Here is a 26,161-nt window from a genome sequence, read left to right as displayed (position 1 = left end):
GCTCCGCCAGGCGGTAGCTGATGGGCGCTGCCGGTGGCAGCGAAACGGCGTGCGCAGAGTTGGGCGACGTGATCTCGAAGGTCGGCACCTGCGTGGCCAGCGAATAGTGGAAGTCCACGGGCGAGAGACGCGCTGGCGTGGTCAGGGCCGACACGTACCTGCGGTAGGGGCAGAGACGTGGGCCGGGGTCGCGGGTGGGAGGGGCAGCGCCAACCCGACCCGAAGTAACTTTTTTGCTACGGAGCCTGTGGGTAATTCTCGGTGGCTTCATCCCCCTCCTGTCCCTTACTGTTTACCCGATAACCATCGTTGTGTTGGGTGATCTAAAAATGTATTGGAATTGGCTCAGCTCATAGTAAGTCTTGGTGAGCAGTCATTTGCTGTGGCGATGCCCCCAGTCATGGGTTCAGACTGGGGCATTTTGTGTGTGTTCTCATCTAATACAGTAATTTTGTGACTCTTAAGGGCCCACTATACACATGAAACCGAGACACAGTACATTTAAGTGTCATACTCAAGATTCACATAGCTAGTAAGTGAAGAGCTAGCATTTGAACTGAGGCCTGGTAGGAACCAGGACGCATAATGTCCAATTCCAGAATTCACTAGTCCTCATTCAGATACCTTTGTATCTGAACTCACTGTGCTCCAGACCTTGGCCTCATGGCTTCAGTGAGAGGACCCCCCCTCCAGTGAGGTATGAACTCAGGAGCTCCAGCCCCCTTTCTTTGGAGACAGGGTCTTGCTATGTAGGCAGGGCCTGGCCTTGAACTCACTGCGATCCTCTTGCTTCATTCTCCCACATGCTGGGATTACAGGCGTGTGCCACCATGCCTCTGCCAGACCTTTTAAAAATATCTTGAGATAGGCTTAGTTGCTCAGGCCAGCCTTGCACTTGGTATTTCCTGTCTCAGCCTCTTAAATCGCTGGGATTACAGGTGTGTGTTGCACTAGGTGTGTTCCTATATTAAAGCCAAAAACTGTCCCAGGGAAGTGACCACATCCCAGGCAGGGTCCTCAACCTCACTGAGATGTCTGTGCTTGAACCAGTGATCTCTGGTTTCTTCAAAAGCTTGCCCTTGCCAGTATCTCCAAGTCTGGGTCCTGGGTACATGTCCCTTTGTCATCCCCCTGTGAACCCATCAACCTCTCACTCCACCACTGTCTACCTTAGGATATGGACCACCCTTCCACGCTCCTCTCTCCGACAGCACATTCAGGCACCTGACTGACCTCTGGCACAAGCCCGGGGTCTCTGTTACATTCTTTCTGACCCTCCCTGTGCTACAGATCTGATTAGCTTCCAAGTCCTGCCAGTCCCCATCTCCTGGAGCCTACCCACCACCCCATCCTGTACCATTGGGCACCTTCTCACTTCAGGGTCTCACCTTCACTCTATGCAGTTCCCAGAACTATTCTTTTAAAACTCCCAGCTCTGCTGAGGCTTTTCTCTTGAATGCACCCAGGCTCCCTGTTCAGAACCAGCTCCACTGCTCCCCACAGCCCTGCCCCAGGCAGGCACCTTGCTCACCAGTCGTGTTCTTCAGTATCTCTGCTGGAACAGCTCTAGAGTCTGTGTCTGCAAGGCTTTCCTTCCCCATCTCTCTACTTCTCATCATCCCACCAGTCCTTAAGGAGCCCTAGTTCTGTGGCTACTATTGATGAGAGTAGCAATAGATATGAAGCAAAGAGCTCTATGCATATTATCTTGGGACCATGGGTACGAGGTACTGTGCTCCCTCATCTACAACAGAGGGAAAAGGTAGAGAGGTGGAGAGCCCGCTCGAAATCTTGCAGGAGGCGGGGCTGGGGATTTAGCTCAGTGGTTCTGCCGCATGCTTTGCAAACACAAGGACCTGAGTTCATCCCCAGTACCAAACAAAAAAACAAACAACAAAAAAAGAATACTATCATTTTAAGTCAGGCGTGGTGGTGCACGCCTGTAATCCCAGCACTCGGGAGGCTGAGGCAGGAGGATCGCTGTGAGTTTGAGACCAGCCTGGGCTACAAAGTGAGTTCCAGGTCAGTCTCATAGGGAGACCCGGTCTAAAAAAAAAAAAAAAAAAAAATTCTTGCAGGAGGTAAAGCCAGGCCAGGCTGGAAAGGTTGGTCTTGAAAGTCCTGGCTGTTTCCTAGGGTTTCTGTCTTGTTGTGGAGCTTAGTACTTTCCTTAGGCTGCTGTGAGCATCAGTGGTTTGTGCCTGAATGAGAGCTCAGGAGCAGGACCAGGTGGGCCATCTCTGGATTCCCCACCATGCCTGACACAGAGTGGAGAGTAGGAGGCGATCTGCTCCTTTACTGCCTCCCAGCCTGGAGCTCTTTACTCCACAGACCTGACTTGAAGAGGACCACCGGGGGCTGAGCAGAGTAGGGGCTGGGCTCCATTACTCCTGGAGTCAAGGAAGAAGGGCGCTTTCTTGATTCATCCTGCACCCTCTGCTCAGGAACCCAACAATGCCTGGAACACTGGGGCTTTGTTGCTGATGCTGCCAGGGCCAGTGATCATTCTTAGCTTATGCCTGTCCTGTGCTGGTCAGTGTCTTCAAAGGCAACCTCCCTCCCACCCTCCAGTCTACTCAGCTTTCACGTCTTTCCGTGTCTGCGGGGACATGGGCATGGGACTTTCAGGTGATCTGGGACAGGCAGCTGTAGGTGCCAGTTGTCTGGAACAGCCTGTTTGCTCCTGATAGGTGTCAATATCCCCTTCCTCTCTGACAGTTGTCTTAGCAGGACAGTTAAACTAGGTGGTCACTCCACACCAGGGTCCTCTGGCTCAACTTGTGCTCAGTTCATCACTAACGCGCCCAATGCCCCCCCAAAGACCATTTAACCTTTCTGAGACCTTGTTTACCCACCTGAACAGTGGAGACAAGGCTCTCTCAGTGACTCTTAAGGTCCCCTGAGGGCCAGTCCTTTGGCCAAGGTGGGGCCAGGCCTGGGGGGTTTGGGACTGACCTCTCACTGTGCGGGGAGTCACGTAGGGAGTCCACGGAGTTGTGGTAGGGTGGCACAGCAGCCCTGCGCCGCTCCTCCAGGCTGTAGGCTGCCACCCGCCGAGCCCGGGCCTCCACACATGCAGGGCTGTTGCACTTGCTGGTTCCCACTGATGACAGCATGATGCCTGACTGGGAGTCGGAGGTCAGGCTCTCAGATTGTTCCAGGCTCCATGTGTGGCTCTCGTGTCTGGGGAAGCCAGATGGGGCAAAGGGAGGGGTCAGGGTAGCCCAACTGGTATGGTCCATGGCCACCCCCTCCCTGGTTCTTCATCCTATCCTGGGCTCCCTTGGCTCACTGGTATTTCCACTGTGGGCTCATGGAATATCACAAATGCTTGAACAAAAAAGGACAGGAATCTACGTGTTTCTGTGGGCCTTGGTGGTGCCCACCTGTGGCTGGAGGTCGGTGTGGCTGTGGAGCAGTGGTGAGAAGGAGAACAGGAGTGGCTCCCAGAGAAGGTGGTCTCAGTTTCCCTCCGGATGACGTGGTCTGTGGCTGGCACATTCTTGGAGATGTACTGGGGATAGAGAGACAGTTGGGTAGGAGTTAGGGACCATGTTGGCTCACTTTCCCAGTGGGGATGGGAAAGTGATGAACACTGAGCTCTAGGTTGGGAGGTAACCCACTAGATGAAAAGTGACCTGCTGCTGGGGCAGTGGTGGCCCTAGCAAATCAGCTCCCCTCCCTGAGGTGAGGTCAACCATCCTGGTGTCAGTACCTATCAGGCTGGTGGTGGGATGGGCTAGCTGTTGCCCTGGCCCTTCCTGGCAGGGGGCACGAGGAGGCTGGGTGTCTAGCAAGGGCTCAGAGGGGTGCCTAGGAACACCACTCACGTCTGCCATCTGGATCTCCTCGGGGTCCAATCGGGGGTGGCTGGGCCCATTGGCCAAGCTCCGGTTCTGGTGGGCTGGGCACATGTTCTGCCGGAGGTGGTTATGCATCTGCTTCCGCTGTTTTCTGCACAGGGGAAGGGCAGATGAGCTTGCACCTTCTCCCACAATGAACTTTCCTACTTGTCCCTACAGGGAACCTGAGTGGCAAAGAACCCCACTGCTTTCTAGCTGTGTGACTCTGGGCAAGTTATGGAAATGCTATATGTTTCACTTTCCCCTCTGTAAGACCAATTCCAAAGACTAGTGACCATTAAAAGTATGTGAACTGCTCATGCACAGTGCCGACACCCTCTCTCTCTGAATTCCTCCCTCCCTCATTCATTCATTCATTTGGTAATTACTGAGTTTTTACTGTGTGCTAGACACTGCTTTGGAGCAAAGATAGACATGGTCCTTGCCTCCCACAGCCTGCAGGCCAGTAGGGAAAGCAGATGATAAACATATAAACAAAGAATGAAGTAGGTATTTCCAGTAACGAAAATAAAACAACGTGCTTTGACTAGGGAGCCAGAGCCTGTGGGATTATTTTATACTGGCATATATATATATATATTTTTTTTTTGGTACTGGGGACTGAACTCAGGTCCTTTTGCTTGCAAAGCAGGCGGCGGAACCATTGAGCTAAATCTCTGGCCCCTATACTGGCATATTTTAAATGTTTGATAAATCTGTTTTATAGTAAACAATTCTAATCATGTGACTCCTCTGTCTAAAATCCTTCACTGGCCCCAGTGTCCCATTTCCCCTCCCAATCTTCCCCACCGCAGCTGGCTGCATTCTTGGACAGCCTGTTTCTGACCCTTCACCCTGTCCTGCCTCAGGGGCTACGCAACCACTAGTCCTGGACCTGCAGTTCCATCTCTGCCTTTTGACCTTCCAGGCCTAAGGCGAGATGCTGCTCCCTCGGCAGAATACCTCCTTCCCTCTCGCTGAGGGGAGGGACCTCCAGAACATGCTACGACATTGGACTGCTTGCCTAGGGTGTTGGCTGTGTGCCTGGGGCAGCAGGGACCTAACGAATGTTGTTCGTTGAAATGAGTAAACACAGTGTGGGTCAGAATACAGTAAACGCAGGGGGGCTTGTTTTCTTCACACTTCTTGGACTCAATTTTCCCTCGGGTTCAGTCCTCTCCTCTGAGTTCCCTGAGCCTCAACTCCCTCCTTACTCCCCACCAGCCTTTCTGGTCCTGGACTCATCCAAGGTGAGGCCAGCAGGGCCTTGGATTGTACTTAGTCTGGACCCAGATGTTCAGACCGCAAAGCTATGGCTATTACACCTAGACCCTTGGCCTCCAAATATGAACAAATGTGACAAATATATTTTTCTGTACCATATCCTATTATAACCTTTGTTGGCTCCCTACTGCCTTCAGACTCTATATTTTGGGCTCAGGCTGTATGGCATCTGGGTCCCAGCTATCTTTTTAGCCCCTGCCTCTTTTTCTTGATGCCTGCCCTTTGCTTCAACTAGTATGGGCTGCTCCTGCTGCAGGCTGTGGCTGCCCCCGTCTGCTCTTGTCTTTCAGTTCGAGCTGTTCTACCTAACTTGTCCGACTTCCTCAAGGTTCTGCTGCCCCTGTAGTCCCCGAAGTGATGGCCCAGCCTCACCTTCCTGTGCTCTTGTTTTAACTGCTCCCAGGGTGGGGCCAGGCTTTTGAAGCAACTACCATTTCTGGGAACGCAGCCTTTTTGGTGCTTACCTCTTCCTCACCAGTGCCTCCCACCACAGGGCATGTGTTCTTGGACCCTGTGGGGTCGGCTGTGTCCTCCACTCAAGCCCGCACAGCGTCTTTGAGGTGTACAACAGACTTATTCCCATGAGGGCTCTGAGAGTTTCCTGTTTGCTCAAGGTTACATGGGAAATGACTGAGCTGGGCTTTGAACCCAGACCCACCTTCTTCCAAAGCCTTTGCCCACAACCCTCCTTTGTTCTGTCCTCTGAAACTGTCTCTCCCTTCTCTGTCCCTGCTTCCCGGCCCAGCCCCTCAACCCCACAGTGGTAGAGTTCCTTCAGGTTCGAGACACAAGGGTGTGGGGGCTGAGGCTAGGCACAGTGGGGTGGAGAGTGTGTCCCTTAAAAAAACATCTTGGAAGCCACCCCCCGGCTTGTTCTGTCCCTGGCCTGAGCACCTGGCACTTACTTGGTCTTGCAGTAGGCAACCACACAGACAATGCCCACAACCAGTAGAGCCACACAGATGCCGGTGATGGTCAGCACCCTCTTCTGGTACAGCTCCTCAGCTTCTGCAGGGGCAGAGCAGATGTGAAGAGGCGGGGCAGGAGGAAGGGTCCATAAGGTGCAGGTGCAGACACCCTGCCCCAAGCCTAGGCCCCCTCAGCCCATGTCCTGCCAGCAGCATCCATCCCTTCCCTCTTGCCTGTGCTTCCCCCCAACTGCCACCCAGCCTTGGATGCGGCCACACCCCCAGACCTGTGTCAGCCTTAAGCACGTGAGTGAAAAATGCAGGGAATAGGAGGGGATGGAAGAGGTGAAGTTCTCAAGGCCACTAAGCAGGGGAGGATAACCCAGACTGGCCAGCCTCCTGCCTTGCTCCACAGTGATCTGGCAGCCGCAAGGAACTCTGGTGGCTGGGATAGCTGCTCTTCATAGCAGTGAACACAGAAACACTGGGCAAAAGACTGGCTTGGCCACCTCCCTTCCTTAAGAATGGTTGGTAACACACCAGCCCCGGCTGGACTTAGGAGGGATGCCCGGGCCAGGAGCAGGTAGAAGGAGACAGTGTCCCGGGAGGCTGTGAGAGACTCCTGAGCCTGGTCAGGTTTTGGTACTGCCCACTGTATCCTCCTTTCTCTGCAGGTGAGAAGCCCAGAAGCAGCAGCAGCAGCATCAGCCTGGTGCTTAGAGCCATCCTTGTGGGCCAAGAACAGCTCCTCCCCTTGCTGGGGAGGTGAGTGAGGCTGGACTTGAAGCCCTCTGAAAGCCTGATTCTCCTCTCCATTGTCCATGCTTGGTAGGGGCAATCTGCCCCTCTAAAACAGGGACAGCCAGGAGGAAGGAAAGGAGAAAGTGACAGCACTGGCCATGGTCAAGGCCCCAACCCAGAGGTCACCCTGTCCCACCTTCTGGCTGGCCCTTCCAGCGTGTCAGGAGTAAATTGAGGTGGGATCCTCACACCTTGGTGGAGCCCTGGGAAATGTCCTGGACTCCAGGCTTGCACATCTCCCAGGCACAGGCACACAGACCAGCAGCCCCAGGGCTATACACACACCTTCTAGGCATATGCACCGCAGGAGCTGCCGGCCCGAGTCACAGACGTGCCCTTTCCAGAAATTCACACACATACTGCACACACATGCTCAAGAGACAGACCCACTGTCAGGTGGCGTCAACCAGACTTCTACCCCATGTCCCCATGTGGGCTCTGTGCCTGCAGTCCTGCTTTAGGCCTCCCTCTCCGCTTGCCCCTCCTCAGTCCCCTCCAGTGCTTGGAGACCACTCGGTCCATGGTCTCTGACAGCCTCCACATTGCCAAGACTTGTGGTCACCTGACTTTCCCTTCTGGTACCCACTGCCCTGGGTCTTTATGTGGTCACTCTCTCCTGGGCTTCCTCCTACTTGGGGGCTACTCTTTCTGGCTTGCTGGCTGCTTCCTTCTCTTCTGCTTGGGATAGAAGGTAGGCATCTCCAGGGCTCTCAGGCTTCTTTTTTTCCTCCACCTGCCCTGTCTCCCTTAGTGATCTCATCCAGACAGACTTCAAATCCCAGCTGTAGGCATTCTCTCTAGTTCTGTCTCTTGCTGTGGCTTCTCCCTAAGCATCAGTCAGGGATCCAAGGGCTGTCCCCACCTCATTCCACACTTGCTCCCCTGCTCACACCATCTCATTAGTGTAGCACCTGTGGTCCTGCAGCTCAGGCCTCAACATGGGCTCATTTTTGATTGGTCCCCTTCTTCCCACTTCCTCTGATACCTGATCGATGCGTAAGTCTGCTCAGCTCTACCTTTCAAGTAGTCTTGGATCTGACCATCTGACCTTTTTTATTTATTTATTTAGGCTAGGAATCGAACCCTGTGCCTTTGCTCTAAGATACATCCTCAGCTCTATTTTATTGTTTGTTTTGAGACTGGGTCTTGCTAGTTGCCAGGCTGTGTTCAAGTTTACAATTCTTGGGCCTCAGGCTCCAGAGTACTGGGATTACAGGTGTGTGCCACCATGCCTGGCTCATGATAACCATTTCTACTGCTTCCAGCTTAGTCCAGGATGATGCCCCCCTAACCTGGAGATGGTCACTTTCTGATAGGACTTCTATTCCTCCTCACCCCACTCTAGCTCTGGTTCTTGTCCACCCAAAGCTACACTTATTGACAACCATAAAGCAGATCATTTTAGTCCTCTGCTTAGAAACTCACAATGGCTTCCTTCTGTACTCTGATAAAACTCAAGGCCTTTCTTACATTATCCAAGGCCCCTGATTACCTGGTCCCAGCCTTCCTTTTGATCTCATCTGTGGTCCTCTCCCCCGCGTCTGTGGGACTTGGGAGTCATTGGCCATTTCTTTCCACTGAACAAGGCAAGCCTCCTCCAGTCGCTGACCCCTGTACTTATGGTCCCTTGCCTTCACCTCCCTCACTGCTTGGAAGGCTGACTATCAAAGCCTTCCTGGACCACATTAGCTCCACACTGCAGCCAAGCACTAGCCCATGGCCTAACTTAATTTTCTGTATTTCACTTATTGCCACAGATGTTTTTCCTATTTGTTTCTGTCTCACCCATGAATGGGAGTGCAAGGCGGGCAGGGATGCCATGTGACTGGTAGGTTCTGGTGTAGAGTGGATGTCTTGTTGTATAGGGTGTAAGTACACGGACACTCTCTTTTTCAGACGTCTGCATATGCGCACACTCACTCTGCACCTTGGCAGTCCAACTGTAAGCACTCAACACGGCCCAGGGACATCCTATTCCCCCAGGCCCACACCCATTCCGTAGCTTCCTGCTCTGAGACCTATGTGCAAAGTGGACCACATTGCCCATGCCCGACATGCATACATGCACATCCTTGCAGATTCACCTCTCTGTTCCCTACCACAATCACAGAACTCATACAGCCTCCACCTGCCCTCTCCATGCCCCTGCAGCCTGCACACACAGACACTAACATGCAGACTTGCGAATAGCTGGGCCTTCCCAAACCTGCTGTGAGAGCAGCCTTGGATTTTCTGAAGGCTCTGCCCCAAATCTGAGGCTCTGTCCTGTAGAAGCCCCCACCTCTGAGCCCTGCATGTCTTCTGCTGTGAGACCTCCAGACACTTGAGGCCAGGGCAGCACCTCCCTGGAAAGAGGCACAGAGCCAGAGATCTGGAAACACTGATCCTCAGGAAGTCCCTTCCAGCCAATGGAGTCTTCTGAGGCCAGAGGGTATTCGTAGGGCCAAGGGATACTTGTAAGATTCTGCGCTGGGAGGCAAGGGGCAGGCACCAGAGGCCAGCCCAACCCAGACCATTGCTGGTCTTGCTCACAGATGCACTCACATGTCATCTTGGGGACAGATCATGGAGGGAGTGATAGAATCAGGCAGATGGAAAAGCCCAGCAGACAGACACAGGGCAGGGGCAGGGGCAAAGGGGAGTTATTAGGTACCGGTCTGATGCAGATGAAAAGTGATGGAAATGGAACTGGGAGAAGGAAACAGCGATAAAGTCAGATGGAAAAGGATGCCTCTCTGCACAGCTCCCCAAACCAGGCTTCTGTGGTTCCCCAATCCTGGCCCTCCAAGGGGCCTCCGCAGGGACTGTCTCTCCTCTGGAGGCCACTGGGTGCACAGCTGGGACCCATCTCAGGCCTCTTAGCGGTAGGTCTCCCCTATTCAGGGGAATTGCTACTGTGCATCACTGGGGTACCTTGCTGTTCATGAGCTCTGGTCTGCCCCCAGTCAACATAGTTTGTGCTAGGAGATCTTGATGAGGTGAAGGGTGATCTTTAGAATCATCCTCTTTCAGTTTTTAGGGAGGAAGCCAAACATTCAGCACCCAAGGAGTCAGAGGCTGTGGGGAGAGGGGCTGTGCAGAAGGCACGGAGCGATACATAGAGGTTCCGTACCCTTTAATTCAAATCCAAGATGCTCTGGCAGTGCAGAAGAGAGGAGGGTGGGGGGGTGAGGTGGAGGAAGAGAGACAAGGAGAAATGGGAGGGGGGAGAAAAAGGGGGAGGAAAGGGGAGAGAAGGAGAGAGACAGAGAGACAGAGAGAGACAGAGAGAGAGAGAGAGAGAAACGTTGGTCAGGACTCTTCAGACACCGGGCAGCCAGCCTGTGAGGTGAAAGCAGGTTAGTAGTGTCCCCTCCCAGCCTCCTGAGCTCCTTCCCTGGTGCCCAGTCCCCAAAAGCCCCAACAGGGATAGAGAGAGGTAGTGTTAGAACTGGCAGGCAGGGAAGGCTCTTTAGAGATGAGCAATGGTTTAGTACTTGGACGTGGGGAAGGGAAGCACAGGCACAAGAGTCAGTTGGCAAATGTTCCCTGGAGGAAAGGGCTACTGGATATGGGAGCAAGGAGTGCCCTGTCCACTCCTCCTAGCTCCAGCACCAGCCCTTTAGCACTCTCAAACCCTCCCAGAGACAGCCTACCTGGCTAACTCATGGGGCCCTTTCTTCTGTGCAGAAAGATGGCTTGAGCTCCGCAGACTGGCCAGGTGTCCATGCCCTGCCCCTGGGCCTAGCTGGCCTGCCCATCTCCTAGGATCCTGGCCAACTGGCCAACTAGGGGAGCAGGAACCTGGAGAGGTGAAGACTCCAGGCAGCAAGTTACTTCTCCATCAGAACCCCCAATGATACAGGGGCTGGCCTATGGCCCCCAAGCTTGAGCTTACTAGTTAGAAGACCATAATGCAACTTGAAGAATGAGAAGAGTGTGGGTTCACCTATGAACTCCTCACATAGCTGACAAATTTATTTCAGGATGTGAAATGTGGGATTTTAGGCCTCTGTTGGGAAGACACCCATACCACTGAGAGATTAGATAAAGGCAGTGGCCCAGGGGCCAGCTTGGCATTGAAATGCTATGTGGTCCCAAGTGACAGTTAACCCACCTGGGTCTCTGTGTCTTAGTTAACTGTTATTTTTGGTACTGGGGATCGAACTTGGAACCCTGTGCTTGTGAAGCAGGTGGTGGAACCTCTGAACTAAATCCCTGGCCCTTAGTTAACTGTTAAATGAGGATCAGACCTGGTCAGGGGATCCTGGGAAATTTGCAAGCTTGGCAATCATCCAGACAAATGGAAAAAGGCTTGGAAGCCCAGAAATCTCAATGGTAATTTAAAAAAGCTCACCTCCCATTCTCAGTACAGTTGGTACAGTTGGCACCAGCCTACAGCTCTGAGTCTCAGTTTTATTCCTAATTTGCTCAGTGGATGTGAGAAAGCTATAGTTTCTGTTTCCTCTTCTGCTGAAAGTGCCCATACACTGTCAGAGCAGATGTGAGTAGGCCAGATAGCAGAAGGCTCAGGACATCATGCAAGGGCATCACTCTGCCGGCTTGGATTTGCTCCCTGTTTGCCTTCACAGAAGCATAGTTAGTTTGGCTAGGCCTGGTGGGCACAACATCGTGTGTGATGTTCTCATCTGCCGCAAAGGAAGGGGAGCCCAGGCATACAGCAGGATGTCCTGAGCACCCACCCCTGGATCTCTCTCTCTCTGCTTCCTGAAAGGGATTCTAGAGAGTTCCACATTTGGCAAAAAGCAGAAGAGCATAATGGCTCTGAGCCAGGGACCAAGGTGGTTCTGACTCTACGACCTTGAGGCGGATCCCCCCGCCCCACCAGTTCTGTGCAGAGAACACACCAAAGAAGCATTGATATTGATCCTAGCCTTCCAAACAGGAGCTGTCTCCTCCTTTGCCTTCTTTGCAGTTTTGTTTGGAAGTAGAAGAAAGTCACCCAAGTACAGTCTATTCACTCCTCCAGAGCCCTCTGGAGGTGGGGAGCCATGCTAGTAGATGCATGAACTTGACAAACTCAAAAGGTCTCAGGGCAGTGATGGAGTATTTAATCTTGGAGCCCAGCAGACCCTCCAGACAGCCTAAGGGCACTCACATTGTTTGAGTAGTCAGCCATCCTCCCCTGAGAGAGAACAGCCCAGCATGACCATGGCACATAGGATACTAAGAGCTGGCCTGCACCCCACTTTTAGCCAAGGTTGTTATACTGTATGAGGCAGGTGGGCCTAGTGGTGCTAGGACACTTTTTCAAGGTCACACAAGAAATCCAGAGGCATAAAGAGACTGGAATCTAGGCCCCTGGTCTCTCGGGGGCTAAGCTGTGAGTGGCCATTCCTGCCCTTTTAATAGGGCAGGTCCGACTGGCTACTCCTGGGAACAATGACCACTTGGAGAAGAAAGCAAAGGCTCCTGAAGCCCGTTGAGAGTTTTCTTCTCTCTCATCTGGGAACCAATCATAGGAGTAGCAGTTTCCAGGGGACCTGGTGGTGTGTTCTTTGAGTCAAAGGCTAGTACTGTTTATGGTGGACCAATGGTGGCTGTCTTGCTTCGTGAGGTCACTGAAAGGCCTGGCCAGTCACCAGGTAAGCAACCTTTACCCTGGAAGCCTGGGGATGGATTCCGAGAGGCTTATGGCTGTGTCTGCCCCAATAAAGAAGTCTCCTACTCCTGTTCACTGGATGCTACTCAGCCAGGATAAGCCACAGGAAGGTCCTATTGGCCAGAAGTTTGCGTACTGACCAGCAACAGTGGCATCCTGAAGCTAGATGCCCAGCAGGGCCAGGCTTCCAGGTAGTATGCACACATTCTTCATCCATGACACACAGGCATAAGGAGCCTGCAGAAGGAGGCAACAATATGTATGCAGACGTGAGCATGTTCCTGTGTTCGCATGTGTGTGCTTTTATCTGTACACGTGTACGAGTATGTCAGCCCACACCCATGTGTTCTGTGTGTGTGAGGGTGTGTGGGTGAGCTTCTGTGTTTGCGCTGGTGTATGCACGAGTGAGTACATGCTGATGTGTCTGCATGCGTGCATATGCATTCACCCGGGGGTCTACAGATAGAGCAGGGGTGTCAGTGAAGAAAGAGCTTCGGAGTGCTACTGGGATCCCAGGCTCCACTTCCGTAGTCTCTGCAAAAAGCCTGGTGCTGAGGTGGTTTGCTGCTAAGGTCAGACACTTTGCTGGGAATGCTGGGAGGCAGCCTCAAGGGGGATGATGCTCCCCCGGCCCTCCCCAATGCCAGCTGTAGCTGGGACAGGTGTTAAGTGCACTCTAATGACAATGACAGGTGGTCCACTGAGACCTTCTCATGCATCACTTCATTTCATCCTCTTAGCAACCTTACTGGTACAAAAGTAATCCCCATCTTACAAATGAGAAAACAAATCCAGAGAAATTACAGAAGACCTCAGAACTAGTAAGCTGGGCAGCTAGCACTTCTTTTCTTGGTCTCTTGGAACAAGAAGCTGGCCACTTTAGCGAGCACAGTACACTGCCTCTGCAGTTATTATCTGCTAGAGCAGCACATGAAGGGCTCTCTGGGAAAGTGCTTTAAGAGCATGAGTCCTTTACAGAAAGGTAACAGTAACTGTACTGGCAGCACAGATGAGAAGGCCAGGGGTGGGCCCAGGGTTGCAGACTCTTTTCTGGGCTCCGGGTAGACCCTCCCAGCAGAGCTGAGCTGAAAGCTGAAATAGCCCAGCTGGCAGAGAGGCCTTGGACAGCTGCCCAAGTGTTGCAGGTTCTGCTGCTGTGATTCAGGACAGGCTGGGACTGCCTGTCCGGAACAGTCCCACAAGGCAGAGAGGCTTTCTGCGAAAGGACAGAAAGGAACATAGCCCCCACTGCCCTTCTCCACCTGGGTGCCTGGCTGTTCTACCCCCTCCCAAGGCTCCTCTTTTCCTACAGTTCTCCATGCAGCCTGGATCGGGTTCTGAAATTTTTTCAGAGCCTAGGCTCTACAGAATTCTTTTGGGCCACATGCCCTTTCCACGGCCCTTATCCCTATGGCCTGCCTCCCTGGCCCCTTACTGGAGGGGCCTGAGCAGAGTGCTGCTTTCTACACTAGGAAGACATGGTGTCCATCTGGGCCCACAGCCCCCACCCATGAAAGCCCCTATGACTGGCTCAAGTTTAAGAGTACATTTCTTGGGTTTTGTGTGGGGATGGGTGGCGGGGCTGGGGGGACTGGAAAGGTTCATTTCTATATCCTGAGATCCAAACCACATGAGCTATCAAAAAGACCCCAAGTCTCACTTCAGCATTTCCCAGAGTTCTTCCTCCCAACATCCAGGTATCAGCTAGACGCTCTGGTTTCTAACTCCTCATGGGACCCAAATGACCACCCTGGAAAGGAGGAGGTGGGGATGGGTAGGGGCCTAGTTTGTTCTGCAGGATGGGACAGATGACATTGTTTGGGCCTGGCAGGCCAAGAGACCACTGGGCTCTGAACCAAGTCTGAGAGCAAGCCGGTGGCCTTTTGCTCGGCTCCACTTCCACCTGCTGGTGCTTGAAGGAACTGCTCCCAGGCCCTAACGTAAGCACCTCACAATTATGGCTGCATCCCTGGTCTGCAGCACCCCCAGACCCCAAACTGTGTAAACCTGAGACCTTTGACTTCAGAAGTGTGAAAAGGAAGAGAATGAAATCCAAGATGGGGATTCAGACCACAGAGGTCCTGGAAAGAGTCATCAATTATCTGTTACTTTTTTCATCGCCTCTATCTTTTAGCATCAGCAGCAACTCCCTGTAGCCACACAAATGTCTCTGGTACCCATGGAAATCACTGTGCTGGTTCTTGCTCTCCCTCAAACTCTCCTCTGGGTTCTGAACCCCAAACCAATCACACTCCGGCTAGACCAGAAGACAGATTTTTGAGAACATTTTTTTTCTCTGTCAAATATACCAGCACACACATACACACCTTCCCTGCTTGGCCTCATCAGAAGCCTGATACCTTCAAACAGCCTTTTGAGGTAGGGGAGGGCTCTGCAAATGCCTCTTCCCATTTTGGCCAGGCTGTCTGACCCTAGAAGTGGGGAAGAGGCCTGTATGTGCCTGCATAAAGAGGGAGAACTCAACATTACTGTGCTTAGGCAGTATAGTATAGTCAACATATTGGGCAGGCGCACACACGAATGTGTGTGTGTGTGTGTGTGTGTGTGTGTGCACGTGCATGTGTTGGTCTCCTTTGCATGGGCTTCTGGTGAGAACTTAGGATTGAAAGGAGCCCGGATACCCCCATTTCCCACCCAATTTTAAGAAGAAAGGCCCCATCCCTCCCACAGGGGAAGACTGCCAGTCACCAGGGAAGAGAAGAAATAGAAGAAAGAGACATACTGGAGAAGTTGACCATTGCGAACTGCTGACACCTGTCCCCGGTGTATCCCACAGGACACCTACCAAAAGAAAGAAAACCAGAAAGAGAGAGCCAGGATAGCAAGACACAGGCATTGCAACACCCCAGCACAGGCTCCTGCCAATGCCAGCTGGGTTTCTTGCCACCGTTACCATTTGTACTGATCTTGCCACTCTGCCCCTTACCTGCAGCCCTGAACTTTAAACCCAAGGATTAGGCCAAAAATGAAAAACAAAGCAAAACAAAACAAAACAAAAAACTAACAAACCAAAATACAAAAAAGAAAAGAGAAACAAAACAAAACAGCCAAAGATAAAAACAACCAACACCCCTGGCCCTAGGCCCTACATTGGGGGGACTGCACCCGGAAGCTTTCTAAGGAGCAGGGACTTGTGTTTGTATCTTCAAACATACTTTGCTTAGGATCTGGCATGTACAATCGCAAAGGCAGTTTCTCCAAACATCTCTGTCCGAAGAATCCGTTTGGACATCTGGAGAAGGAAAAGGGGAAAAATCACAGAACAAACTGGCATCATCCGCGAGGCTAAGGTTAGAAATCAAAGTGCACAGTGATGAATGAGAAAAACCAAGTCAGGCACTTGGGGTAACACTTGTAGCTGGAGGGGCTGGAGCAGGGGCTGGGTGGAGGGCTCTGAAATCTCACAAATCTCTCTAATAGATGTGGCTCCCTGGGTGTGGGGAAGGTGGGGTGGGGCAGGGAGGAGGATGATTTAGGGAAAAGGGGTTGGGGTGGGAGGTTATTGACTAATTGTACTACTGGTCATGGAGCTTTCCTTCTTACCTGCCTGGTGCCCCAGAAGCCAGAACTGTAGCCCCTTGGTGCCAGGCAGTCAGCCATAAAGGGATACCAAGTTCTTGAGAGCCACTCCTTTTAGGCTCTGTGAAGGATTCTCTCCTGTGCTCTGGGCAGCTTTTCTTGTTTATGAAACATCCCCCAGAAAGCTCAAAGCAGAACTCTGGAAGGCTGTTCCCAGACTGCGTGTCCGTGGCAAAAGTGACCTAGGAGATATCTGATCTGTTCTCTCAGAGGTTTCTGTGGCCAAATAAGTTTAGGGAACCCCTTCCCAGAACTTTTTATAGAGTTGTAGCCTGCATTAGCAAATGAAAGGCTATGGCAAGTTTTATAGGAAGAAATAGTTGAAAATTCCAGTATGTCTCAAATTTATTTGAACATGGAAAGCGTTTTTTAGAGGAATTCTGTAGAACACAGTTTGAGGAAGGCTGCTCTAGAGTAATAGACATGGGGAAAGCTTAGGGAAAGAGAAAGCTGGAGAGCAGCTGAAATTACCAGCGTCCCAGTTGGAGCTGTCTTCCTGACTAGAGTGCAGGGGCAATTTGGGCAACCCAGGAAGTTTGTTTCACATCGGAGGCCTGCTGGGAGCCAGCTTGGGCTCTCCTGCCCTTTCCCTGTGACTTTCTCTCCTTCGAGGGCCTGGCTCTGTCCTGTACCTTTCTTCCATCTTGGCTTCCCTGGAGTTCCAAGCAACCCTCACTCTCATCTCCCTGACCTGTTCCCAAAGCACACTTCCTTCTGCTCTCTGGCTGCCACTTCTCCCTTCAAGGAAGTCTCTGTCTTGCACATTTCTGGGAGACATGCCCAGCCCTGCTATTCTTCTGAACCCTAGCAAGGCCAGCTGGATAAGAAGAAGCTTATGGACAGGGCTGGCCTCTCTCCTTCCCCACATCTCCTTACTCAGAAGTGGGTCTGTATTGCCTTGGCCTGTTCTTCTCTAGCAAGATAGGTAAGCCCATCACCAGTGTTCCCTCAATAATAGGCCACTGTTCAACACTAATCAACCTAACCTTTCCCAAGAGGTAAAGGTGCTCTGCCCATTAGCCTTCTAGTGTACACAGCAGCAGTAAGGCCCTTGCACTTAACAGTGAGAGGTGACCATTGGCTGTGACAGATATTCATGGAAACCCTGTGACCTCAAACCTAGAAAGTGGGGAATGAAAGCGATTGGCGGGCAGAGAGCTGTGGACCTCAGTGGTGTCCCCCAAAGCAGAGAAAGGAGAAGGGTCACTGCAGGGGGAGAGTGTGCATAGAGTATGCCTAGTCAGTAAGGGAGGAGGGCTGAGCAGTATCTGGGGAAAGTGGTGGTGACAGCTTGGAGGAGGGCGGTCTCATCAATTTGTCCTCTGATCGCTGACCTTGTTCCTAATCATCTCAGCCCAGGAAGATGGAGGGCGTGGCTAAGGTCTCCCAGATACCTCCAGCCAGGCTCACCTCTTCCTCTGTGCTTGGACACTGATGTGGGGAACAGGGACAGAGGGGGAGAATGAGTTTTCAAACAGAAGCACCTTTGGTAGTGAAGGAGAAAGACAGAAGTTATCAACATGACTCTTGGAATCCACAAAGGAGTAAGAAAGAAATAGATTTGACTGTGTCCAATATCTGGGATTAGTTTGGCTCTTTCAAGATGGGAAATTAGAGAAAGAGAGACAGAGAGAGAGAGAGAGAGAGAGAGAGAGAGAGTGAGTGTGTGTGTGTGTGTGTTTGTGTGTATGTGTGTTGCGTGTGTGTATGTGTGTGTATGTGTGTGTGTGTTGTGTGTGTTGCATGTGTGTATGTGTGTGTTGCGTGTGTGTATGTGTGTGTGTTGTGTGTGTATGTGTGTGTATGTGTGTGTGTATGTGTGTGTATGTGTGTGTGTGTTGCGTGTGTGTATGTGTGTGTGTGTGTGTAAAAGAGAGAATAGGGGAGTGCAGGGGCACGAAGTGACAAAAGTACCATTTATTTCCATTGCCGACAAGCAGGACTGCTGTCTCATGATCCTTGGAGAACAATGACAACTAAATACATCCCTGTGTTCCTGATTTCACACCCAGTGTGCCCTGTTCTGACCTGTCCAAGCATCCTCGTATTTTTCTTGGCTAATGAGTTGCACAACTCCAGATGGCACTATTGACACCATCTACAATACAAGTATTCCCTGCAATTGTGCATCATTCTGGAGCTAGCTTTCCTTCCTGGAGAGAGTGTGCACCTCCTGCGGAATAAGGAAAAGTTCTGGGGGATGGGCAGAGTGAAGATGGGAGGACTGGGGAGAGTGCTATATTTTGAGAGCACCAGCTCCTTCCAGGGGCTCCCAGATAATCCTATTTTCTCTTATTAGTCCTATTTGTTGAGGCTGGGGTTTCCTTAGGGCACACTCTGGGAGTGGGCTGGGCCTGTGGTCTCTCTAACCTGCCCCCAAGACCAGGGTAACAGAGACCATGCAGCATTCACCCATCGACTTGGGGGTGGTGTCTGAACTCAGCAAGGGTGGCTGGCTGGTGGCTGTGGTTCCCATTCAAACTCTGAATTTCAGGGGCAAAAGGACAGATCAGAAGGAGAAGTGAGCAGCAGCCTTCCCAGCTCTTCCTGCTAGGTCATTACCTATGACTCTGGGAAGGTCTGTACCCAGGGCTGGAGAAGAGCAGGGGTAAGAGAGGGGGCAGAGTGGAGAGCCCATGGGCTGCATCTGGGGTGACAGAGAGGTCAGGACCTCTGCATTCCCCCTTTCCCGCCCTGCCTCCCGGGCCTCAGTTTCTCCTTTTGGTAGCCTGGGGATAATGCCATGTGTGCTGCCCTCACCCAGGGGGGAGGAGTGGATGAAAGATGAGGGTAGGCCCCAGGCACTGGAAGGAGTGAGGGTTTCGGAGTTCACGGAAGGCGGTGGAGATGGTGACAATGAGCAGGCAGATGGAGGCGGGATGGGGGAGATGAGGGTGGGTGTGAGCTGATGGGAGAGGGAGGCATGCACTGGTTTGTGCACAGGGCTGGAAAGAGTCTTGTTCTGTCATCATCCCCTGAACCAGTCCCCAAGAGTCACGCACCAACCGTGCTCAACAAACACACGGAGAGAAGAGGAGAAAGCAGCGAGAGGAAGTGTGGAGGCCCCTGTCTGGCCCAGACAGGGGACAGTCATCTTGATTTGGACCCCCCGTTTTCAAATCCCCTTAAGTTTTCTTTCTTTCTTTCTTTTTAAAAAACAAAAACAAAAACAAAATTCAGTATCAGTGACACGGTTTCTTTTGGCACTGAATTCTAGAAAAACAGGAGAGTTATGGAGTGTGTCTGCTTTCCAACACTCCCTGCAGGGCTCTGAACCAATACACAACAACAAGTGTAAGAAACCAGGAAGGAAAACTGAGTTTTATAGAAACCGGAATGAAACTGACCAGTGTAGTTTCATTATCCAAGCTAAGCGGAAATGCAAAAAAATCAAAATAAAAAGTAAACAAACAGCACAAATGGTAAGACGTGAGTTCCATTTCCTAATTTCTTTCCTTTTTATTCCATTCAGGTGTCAGCAGGAATCCGAGAGGCCTTCCCCGTCCCTCCCGGCTCACCCACCACCAGAATAGCCTCTGGGCTTTGGCCAGTCCCCTCCCCCCTGCCCTTCTCCAGCACGGCTCTGAGGACTGAAGTCCCCACCAGGGATGACCCTTTTCCCTGCAGGCCGACAACGGGACTCAGGAAATGCAGTTGCAGGAGCCCTGACTGGGGCTGACCCAGGGACGCTGAGATGGAGGTAGTGGCTCAGGTTCTAAGCAGTGAAGCTACATGGCCCAGTGGGGAGGGGAAACAGCATCTACCGTCTTCACAGGTGCTCAGATCCTGGCTTCTCTTAGATTTAGCCACCAGGACCCAGGCTCCTATGGGTGCAGTCTTGCTGGCAGGGCCCACTGAGAGCCCACATGTCTCATCCATTCTTTTCCTACACAGAACTCTAGCCTGGGGCCTGGCCCCCAGGGCCCTCCTCAGCCCTGACATCTGTCCTGGGGCACTGAGCCCATTCTTCCTGGAGCCAGGGATGATTTCAGTGACACTGCTGGATGCTATCAAGGGTCAGGGACTCGAGGGGCTAGGGAAGAGGAGAGGCCTGATATGGGAGACAAAGAAAAGGGGATGTAAGATAGGGCCATTTCTGTGAGGGATTCCAGGACCCCTATGAGTCTGTGGCAGGTCTGTTCCAAAGAGCTCAGAGCATTTTCAAGGCTAGAATGTTCCTCAGGGTCTGTAACACGAAAATGGCTGCCCCTTGGAGGCAGAAGCAGGGAAAGATGAGGGCAGAGGTCAGGCTGAGAGCTTCCCTGAGGACCTGTTGTTCTGGGACTGGCCACTCAGGTTTGGAATGTGGGAGGAGGGGAGGGGATGGAGGCAGGTGAAGGGTGGGACCAGGGAGGAAGCAGCCAAGGAGGCCAGCTGGGGCCAGAGCCATAGTCGTGCCTAGCAGTGGTGCTAAACTGCCCTGCACTGAGTGAGGAGATGCAGCCTCTTACGACCGTGTCGGTTGGTGGAGGGGTCTTTATGTCCTGGCCTCCTTGCCAGGCCCACATTCCTAGGAAAGGCTGTAGCCAGGAAGGGGGATGTGGATCTGGCCTGGGAGGACAGAGGCAGGAGAGCCAGAAGGGCTGAGACTGACCTTGTCTGTGGGGAGCTCAAACCCCTCTCTCTGCATCTCTACCAGGACTTTGGCGGCCTTTGCTAAGATGCCATGGGAATGGGGCAGCTGTGGCACCCCGCCAGGGCCCTAGGCTTGAGCTGTTTTGAAAACCCCAAGTCATTTACTTGGCGCCTTTCTCATTGTCCCCCTCCTCACATGTCCACTGCAGAATCTGGCCAGGGGCCCGGGGGCCAGCTGCCCAGAACATCCACTGGGCCTGGACTAGCTCTCCTGGCTACCATTCTCTCACCTGCCTATCTGCTACCAGGAGAATGCAGTTCTGAGCTCCTAGGAGTTTCTGCTTGGGCCACCCTGACCTCCTCCATGGGGCCATACCCAGAGCAGGGTCTTCGCTTGTGGAAGGGGACCAGGGGCTGAGGCACAGCACCTAGGGCACACTGGGACAGATCCAAGGTCAGCATGGGGCTCTGGAATACCCTTCTTCCCTCAAGACTGCAGGAGTGGGACCCTACACTTGATCTTAGCCAAGAGGCCGAGAAGCGATGCAGAAGTAGGACCCTGTGGTGCCAAGAGCTCTGGAGCCTGTGACCTGCCTGACCTGCCAGGCTTCTCAGTGCAGGGGGAGATGCAGCTTGGGATATGTTTATCCAGAACAAATTTGGAGGGTTGCTAATAGATGGGAGGAAAGGGAGAGATAGATATAAAAATAGAGAGATAGATAAAGAGAAAGAGACAGAGATACAGAGACAGACAGAGAGTAAAAGCCCAGTGTCTTAGGAAAAAATCCCAGTCCCCATGTCCCTCTGGGGTGTTGATGAGAGGTGGACATCTGGATATGGGGCAGATGGGGGCCTAGGCAACTGGGACTGCAGGAGCCCCTATACCCCTTAGACCTTATATATAACAGAAAGGGTTAGGAAGAGGGGCAAACTTCCCTATCTACAAGCCCTGGGGACCCTTTGCCAATGACCTGAGGCCCGCTTTTCCTAGAGCCCTCCACTTCTGCCTCAGCACCTCCTGCCCTACCCTTGCCCCCATGCCCACCCCCACTGGTCACTTACTTGCAGGAGAGCTGGTTGATGCCTTCAATGTAGTAGCAGACGCCTCCATTGACACAATAGGACTTGGCTGTCTCGTTGCACTTCCGGGCATGCCCCGACCAGGATGACAGGGTGGTGCTCACTGAGGGTATGAGAGACAAGTACCAGTGACCCACTGAGACCACCTCTGGGCCTCCACGTCTTATCTCAAAACTGGAAGATCAGAGATGGCAGGAAGGACTGGACGGTCTAGGGATCACTCTTGGTCATCAACAAGGCAAATGAGAGGTCAGCACAAACTCTGTCTGGCCAGTGCAACCTGGCACCTAGGCTGTGGGCAAACTTTCTGAAGGCCAGGAAGACTTTCATTTTTTTTGGAGAGGAAGAGAAAGTAGCAAAAACGGTTTCCTCTTTTGGAATAAAGGCCCCTTCCTTCCTGTCTTCCCCAGGCCTTCGCTGCAGTTGGAGGAGGTGCGGCTGTCTAGTGTGGGGAACAGTGGAGGGAGGAGTCACCTGTCTCCTGCACTGCTCAGGTTCTCACGGCAGACCAGGGGGCGGCTGGAAGGGGGCAACTGGAAGGGCATGGGGACTGGCACCTGTGTACACTGGCACCTTCCACTATCTGGAGAGATGTGGAGAACCCTAGCAGGCACTCTCTTCCACCTTTCTTCTAGGGCTGGGATGGAATGCTACCAGGGCGCCTACACTCTGTCTCCAGAAGTATCCAGGCTCTCCTCTCTGCTGCCCAACAGCAGGTAGCTCCCTTCTCCCCATTTCAGCAGCTGTTGCCTTTGGTGTGAGTCTCCAGGCCTTGGACAGCCCAGGTGGTAAATCATAGGCTTCAGGTTGTTGGGAAGAGACAGAACGTGTGTTTGGAGGCAGCTAGAGTATAAAAACTAGATAGATGACAGCAAGAATGGACTCTATGCACAGCTGACTGAGCAGACTCCTTTGAAACATGAAAATAATGAAAGCTCTGCTTCCCCATCCAGAAAGCTGGTTTCAAGTGAAAATTCTTGCACCAAATGTCAGCTTTCATCTGTAAGATGATGCCCTCTGTCGTGTGTCCAGACTGGGTTGACAGAAAGGGGTTCCTGCTTTCTCCTTGGCTCTGTAGGGCTCTGAAGGCTTCTCACTGCCACCCAGCAATGGCCTTCTGCCTGAAGTGGCTCATCCTACCTTGGCTGGCCCTCACTCCTCAGGGGTGCTGAGTGTCTGTTGCTCTCCTCAGTAATGGGGAGGAGGTGAGGGCAGGAGAGCAGGGCAGGCACTTGGCGCCCTCAGTGTTTAGACATGTAGGGAGACAGATGGCGTGGGGGACTGGGAGTGTATACACAGCTCTGCCTCTGTATATGTCTGAGGAGCTCACTGATAAAATCCAGCGGGCAGGGCCTGCTCCCACCTTCCCCTGCGCATCATGCCTGCTGCTGAGTTGGCATCCTTGAGCCCCACCCCTGCAGAGGTCTCCTCCAAGGCTCAACCGCAAACCCAGCTGGGACCCACATGCTGGCTGGAGAGAGGAAACTTCATGCTGATGTCTGCCCCACTTCTGGGTCAGTGAGACCCAGAAACTAAGAAAGGGACAGAGAAGAGAAACAACTGAGGTGACTGTGCCTGCAAGTTATAAAGTCCCATTGCTGCTGAGTGGGTCCTAGAGGTTGTCTTGCCCTTCAGTTGTCTTTCCTCTTGCAAAGGAGGGCTGAGGAAACAGAATGGCAAAGTGCCTGTCTAGAGTCACAGTGAGTGTTGGGACAAGGCTTCAGGGCTCCTGACATCTAGTTGTGCATTCTTTTCAGCAGCCCAGTCCCTTGTGAAAGAACACGTCAACACCAAGGCCTGCCGTGAGCACATGAATGGATACCAACATGGACCTCAGACCCAGGGCCTCCTGTGGACTTGGGTAAGCCATAGAAATCTTGGCCCATACTTGCCAGGCCTACCGTGGCTCCCTCTGCAGCTATGGGTGGCAGAGACTGCTGGCTGTTGTGCTCTCACTGTTATTCCACCCAAACTGAGTGAGCAATGGACAGGAATGAGATGCTGAACCCTTGGGCTTGTTACACATACAAGTCTATGCCAATTGAGGCCTGGGGAGGCAGAGGACAATGGAGGAAGATGGTGCCCTCCTATGGTAGCTGTAGTGTAGTGCATCGAGCCAGGCTTGCCAAAACCACAACATCCTGGGAGTGGGGCCAGGCTCCAGAAATGGGAAAAGGGAATATAATGGGGGAGCTAGTTCCTGGAGGAGGGGAAATAGTGACCACAGGCCTTGCTGACCTCAGAAAGGCCTCTCTTCTATAATGGCAGGGCCTTCCCGAGTCCCTGTAGCCCAACTCTGCTGGTGGTGAAGCCACACAACAGGAAGATCTGCATGCTGCTGAGGTGCACACACTCTGTGGCTCTCTCACAAAGTCCTAGCACACATGGTTCTGTGTGACAAGTCTGCACTCCCTTGTCAGCACGCCTTTATTTCTTCACTGTGTTTGCCGATGCTTGGAGAAGAAAAGGTGACACACAAATTCTAGGTGTGAGGGTCTGGCTGCTCCTTGACACCTCCACCCACCCGAACTCAACATGTCCCAGGCCAGGATCCTTGTCATCCTCCTCAACCATCTTCTCTAGTCTTTCCTATCTCAGTGACCAAATGGCAACAACCGTGTCTTTTATTTCTCCTTTATTCCCTAAATCCACCTGTCCCCGATGACTGCCACTTCTGTGTCCTCAAGAGGCTCTGTTTCTGTCTCTGTGTTTCTTCCCCTAGTCCAGGCTATCGTATCTCTTCCTTCACTGGTCTTCCTGATCCCACTTCCTGCTCATCTTCACCTTGACCTTCTTGTTTGGCAGCTGCCACACTGGTCTCCAAACCACATACATTGGCTCGCTCCTTGCCCTGACCAAGGCTCTCCAGTGGCTTCCCTTTGTACTCTCAGTAACCTCTGACTCCTCTTCAGGTGGAATCTGAGCCTCGCCACCTCCCTTGTGTCATTTCCTGTCCCTCTCTTTTAGTGTGTCCCCAGCACACGGGTCTCACCCCAGCTCCTGTAATAAGCCAGGTGCCTCTTGCCCAGGATGTCTCAAGTACCAGTGTCTCAGAGTGGCCTCTCCTAGCCTCTCGTGCTTCTTCCCTGTTCTTCAGTTAGCTACCTATATGTCTACCTGTAGTATTCATTCCAACCTAATTACATGAGCTATTATTAGCTCCTCCACTAGAACATAAGATCCCTTAAGGCAGGACCACATCTTTCATATTTCACTTAAGCCCAGTGCCTACCAGAGTGCCCAGAATATAATGGGTACTTAGCAAATGTTTACTGAATGCATGAGTAAGCAAATAAATATGATTCTTCAGAGAGAAGTGCCTTGTGCTACCATCCTGGGGCTAATCTTGTGTTCTTAGCTGATGATATCTTCTCTGTAGATTAAATCATTGTCTCCTATTAAATGAAAACATTTCTGGAAGGCCACTAGGAAAACGAATCAAAATTGTAATGAGGATGTGATTCACACCCACTAGGAAGGCTACAGTAAAAAATGGATAATAATGAATAGTAGTAAGGATGTAGAGAAATTGGAAGCCTAGAAGCATTGCAGATAGGAACATAAAATGTGCTTCTAAATTTCACTGCTAGGTATATCTCCCAAGAAACTGAAAACCCTATCTGCGCACAAGTTGTATATGAATGTCCACAGCAGCCTTATTTGTAATAGCCAAAATGGAAAAGCACCCCAAATGACCCAACCATCCAAACTGGTGAGTGGGTAAATAAAATGTGGTAATTCACACAGCGGAATATCACTTAGCCATAAAAAAGAATGGAGCACAATTCCTGTTATAATATGGCCGAACCTTAAAAACATCACGTTAAATAGAAGCCAAGTCACAAAGGGCCACATGTTGCATGAATCTATTTATATAAAATGTCTATAATAAGCAAATCCACAGGGACAGAAAAGAGATTAGAGGTTGCCAGGGGCTGTAGGGAGAGAGGAATGGGGAGTGACTGCTAATGTGCATGGGTTTCTTTTTGGGGCAATGAAAGGTCCTGGAATTAGTGGTGATGGGAACGTAACTTGGTAACTACACTAAAAATGACTGGATTGTATATTTTAAAAGGGTAAATTTTATGGTATGTAAATTGACCTCAAAATTTAATTTAAAAAGTGCTGGGAGGGGTAAACCATGACATCATTATTAGCCATTCGTGTCTTGGTGTGAGTGAAGAGTAAGAAAGGAGGGCTGGGGATGTAGCTCAGTGGTGCAGTTGCCTGCCTGGCAAGCACAAGGTCCCGAGTTTGACCCCTGGTACCCCCCACCCCCCAAAAGAGTAAGAAAGGACCAGGACAGGAGCTCAGAGCTGAGGCCACAGAGCCGCCTCTTTCTGCCCGTGGCTATAGCTGTTTTTCTCCCTTGTTACTGGTTAAAACTTCTACTTTACTTTTGAGGTCTGAACCCAGTGCCTCTTGATCCATTCACACTTCCTTTTTTTTTTTTTTTTTTTTTTTTTTGG

At 51.9% G+C, this 26,161-nt stretch overlaps 1 protein-coding gene across 1 annotated transcript in view; it reads right to left on the bottom strand.

Annotated features, from left to right (window-relative positions):
- The window catches only part of Nrg2 (neuregulin 2), a 186,682-nt gene that overhangs the window by 3,447 nt on the left and 157,074 nt on the right, over positions 1-26,161 (bottom strand). The window contains exons 5-12 of the mRNA XM_033765593.1: positions 21,675-21,795; positions 15,181-15,239; positions 9,948-9,971; positions 6,032-6,134; positions 3,831-3,954; positions 3,387-3,514; positions 2,956-3,183; positions 3-158 (exon numbers count right to left, since the gene is read on the bottom strand). Coding sequence (XP_033621484.1) covers positions 3-158; positions 2,956-3,183; positions 3,387-3,514; positions 3,831-3,954; positions 6,032-6,134; positions 9,948-9,971; positions 15,181-15,239; positions 21,675-21,795 — 943 coding nt within the window. The remainder of the gene's footprint in view (positions 1-2; positions 159-2,955; positions 3,184-3,386; positions 3,515-3,830; positions 3,955-6,031; positions 6,135-9,947; positions 9,972-15,180; positions 15,240-21,674; positions 21,796-26,161) is intronic.

The sequence above is a fragment of the Fukomys damarensis genome, unplaced genomic scaffold (assembly GCF_012274545.1).
Source record: "Fukomys damarensis isolate Sample0158 unplaced genomic scaffold, DMR_v1.0_HiC HiC_scaffold_3, whole genome shotgun sequence".
Lineage (NCBI taxonomy): Eukaryota > Metazoa > Chordata > Mammalia > Rodentia > Bathyergidae > Fukomys > Fukomys damarensis.
This window is presented reverse-complemented; position numbering and strand designations above follow the sequence as displayed.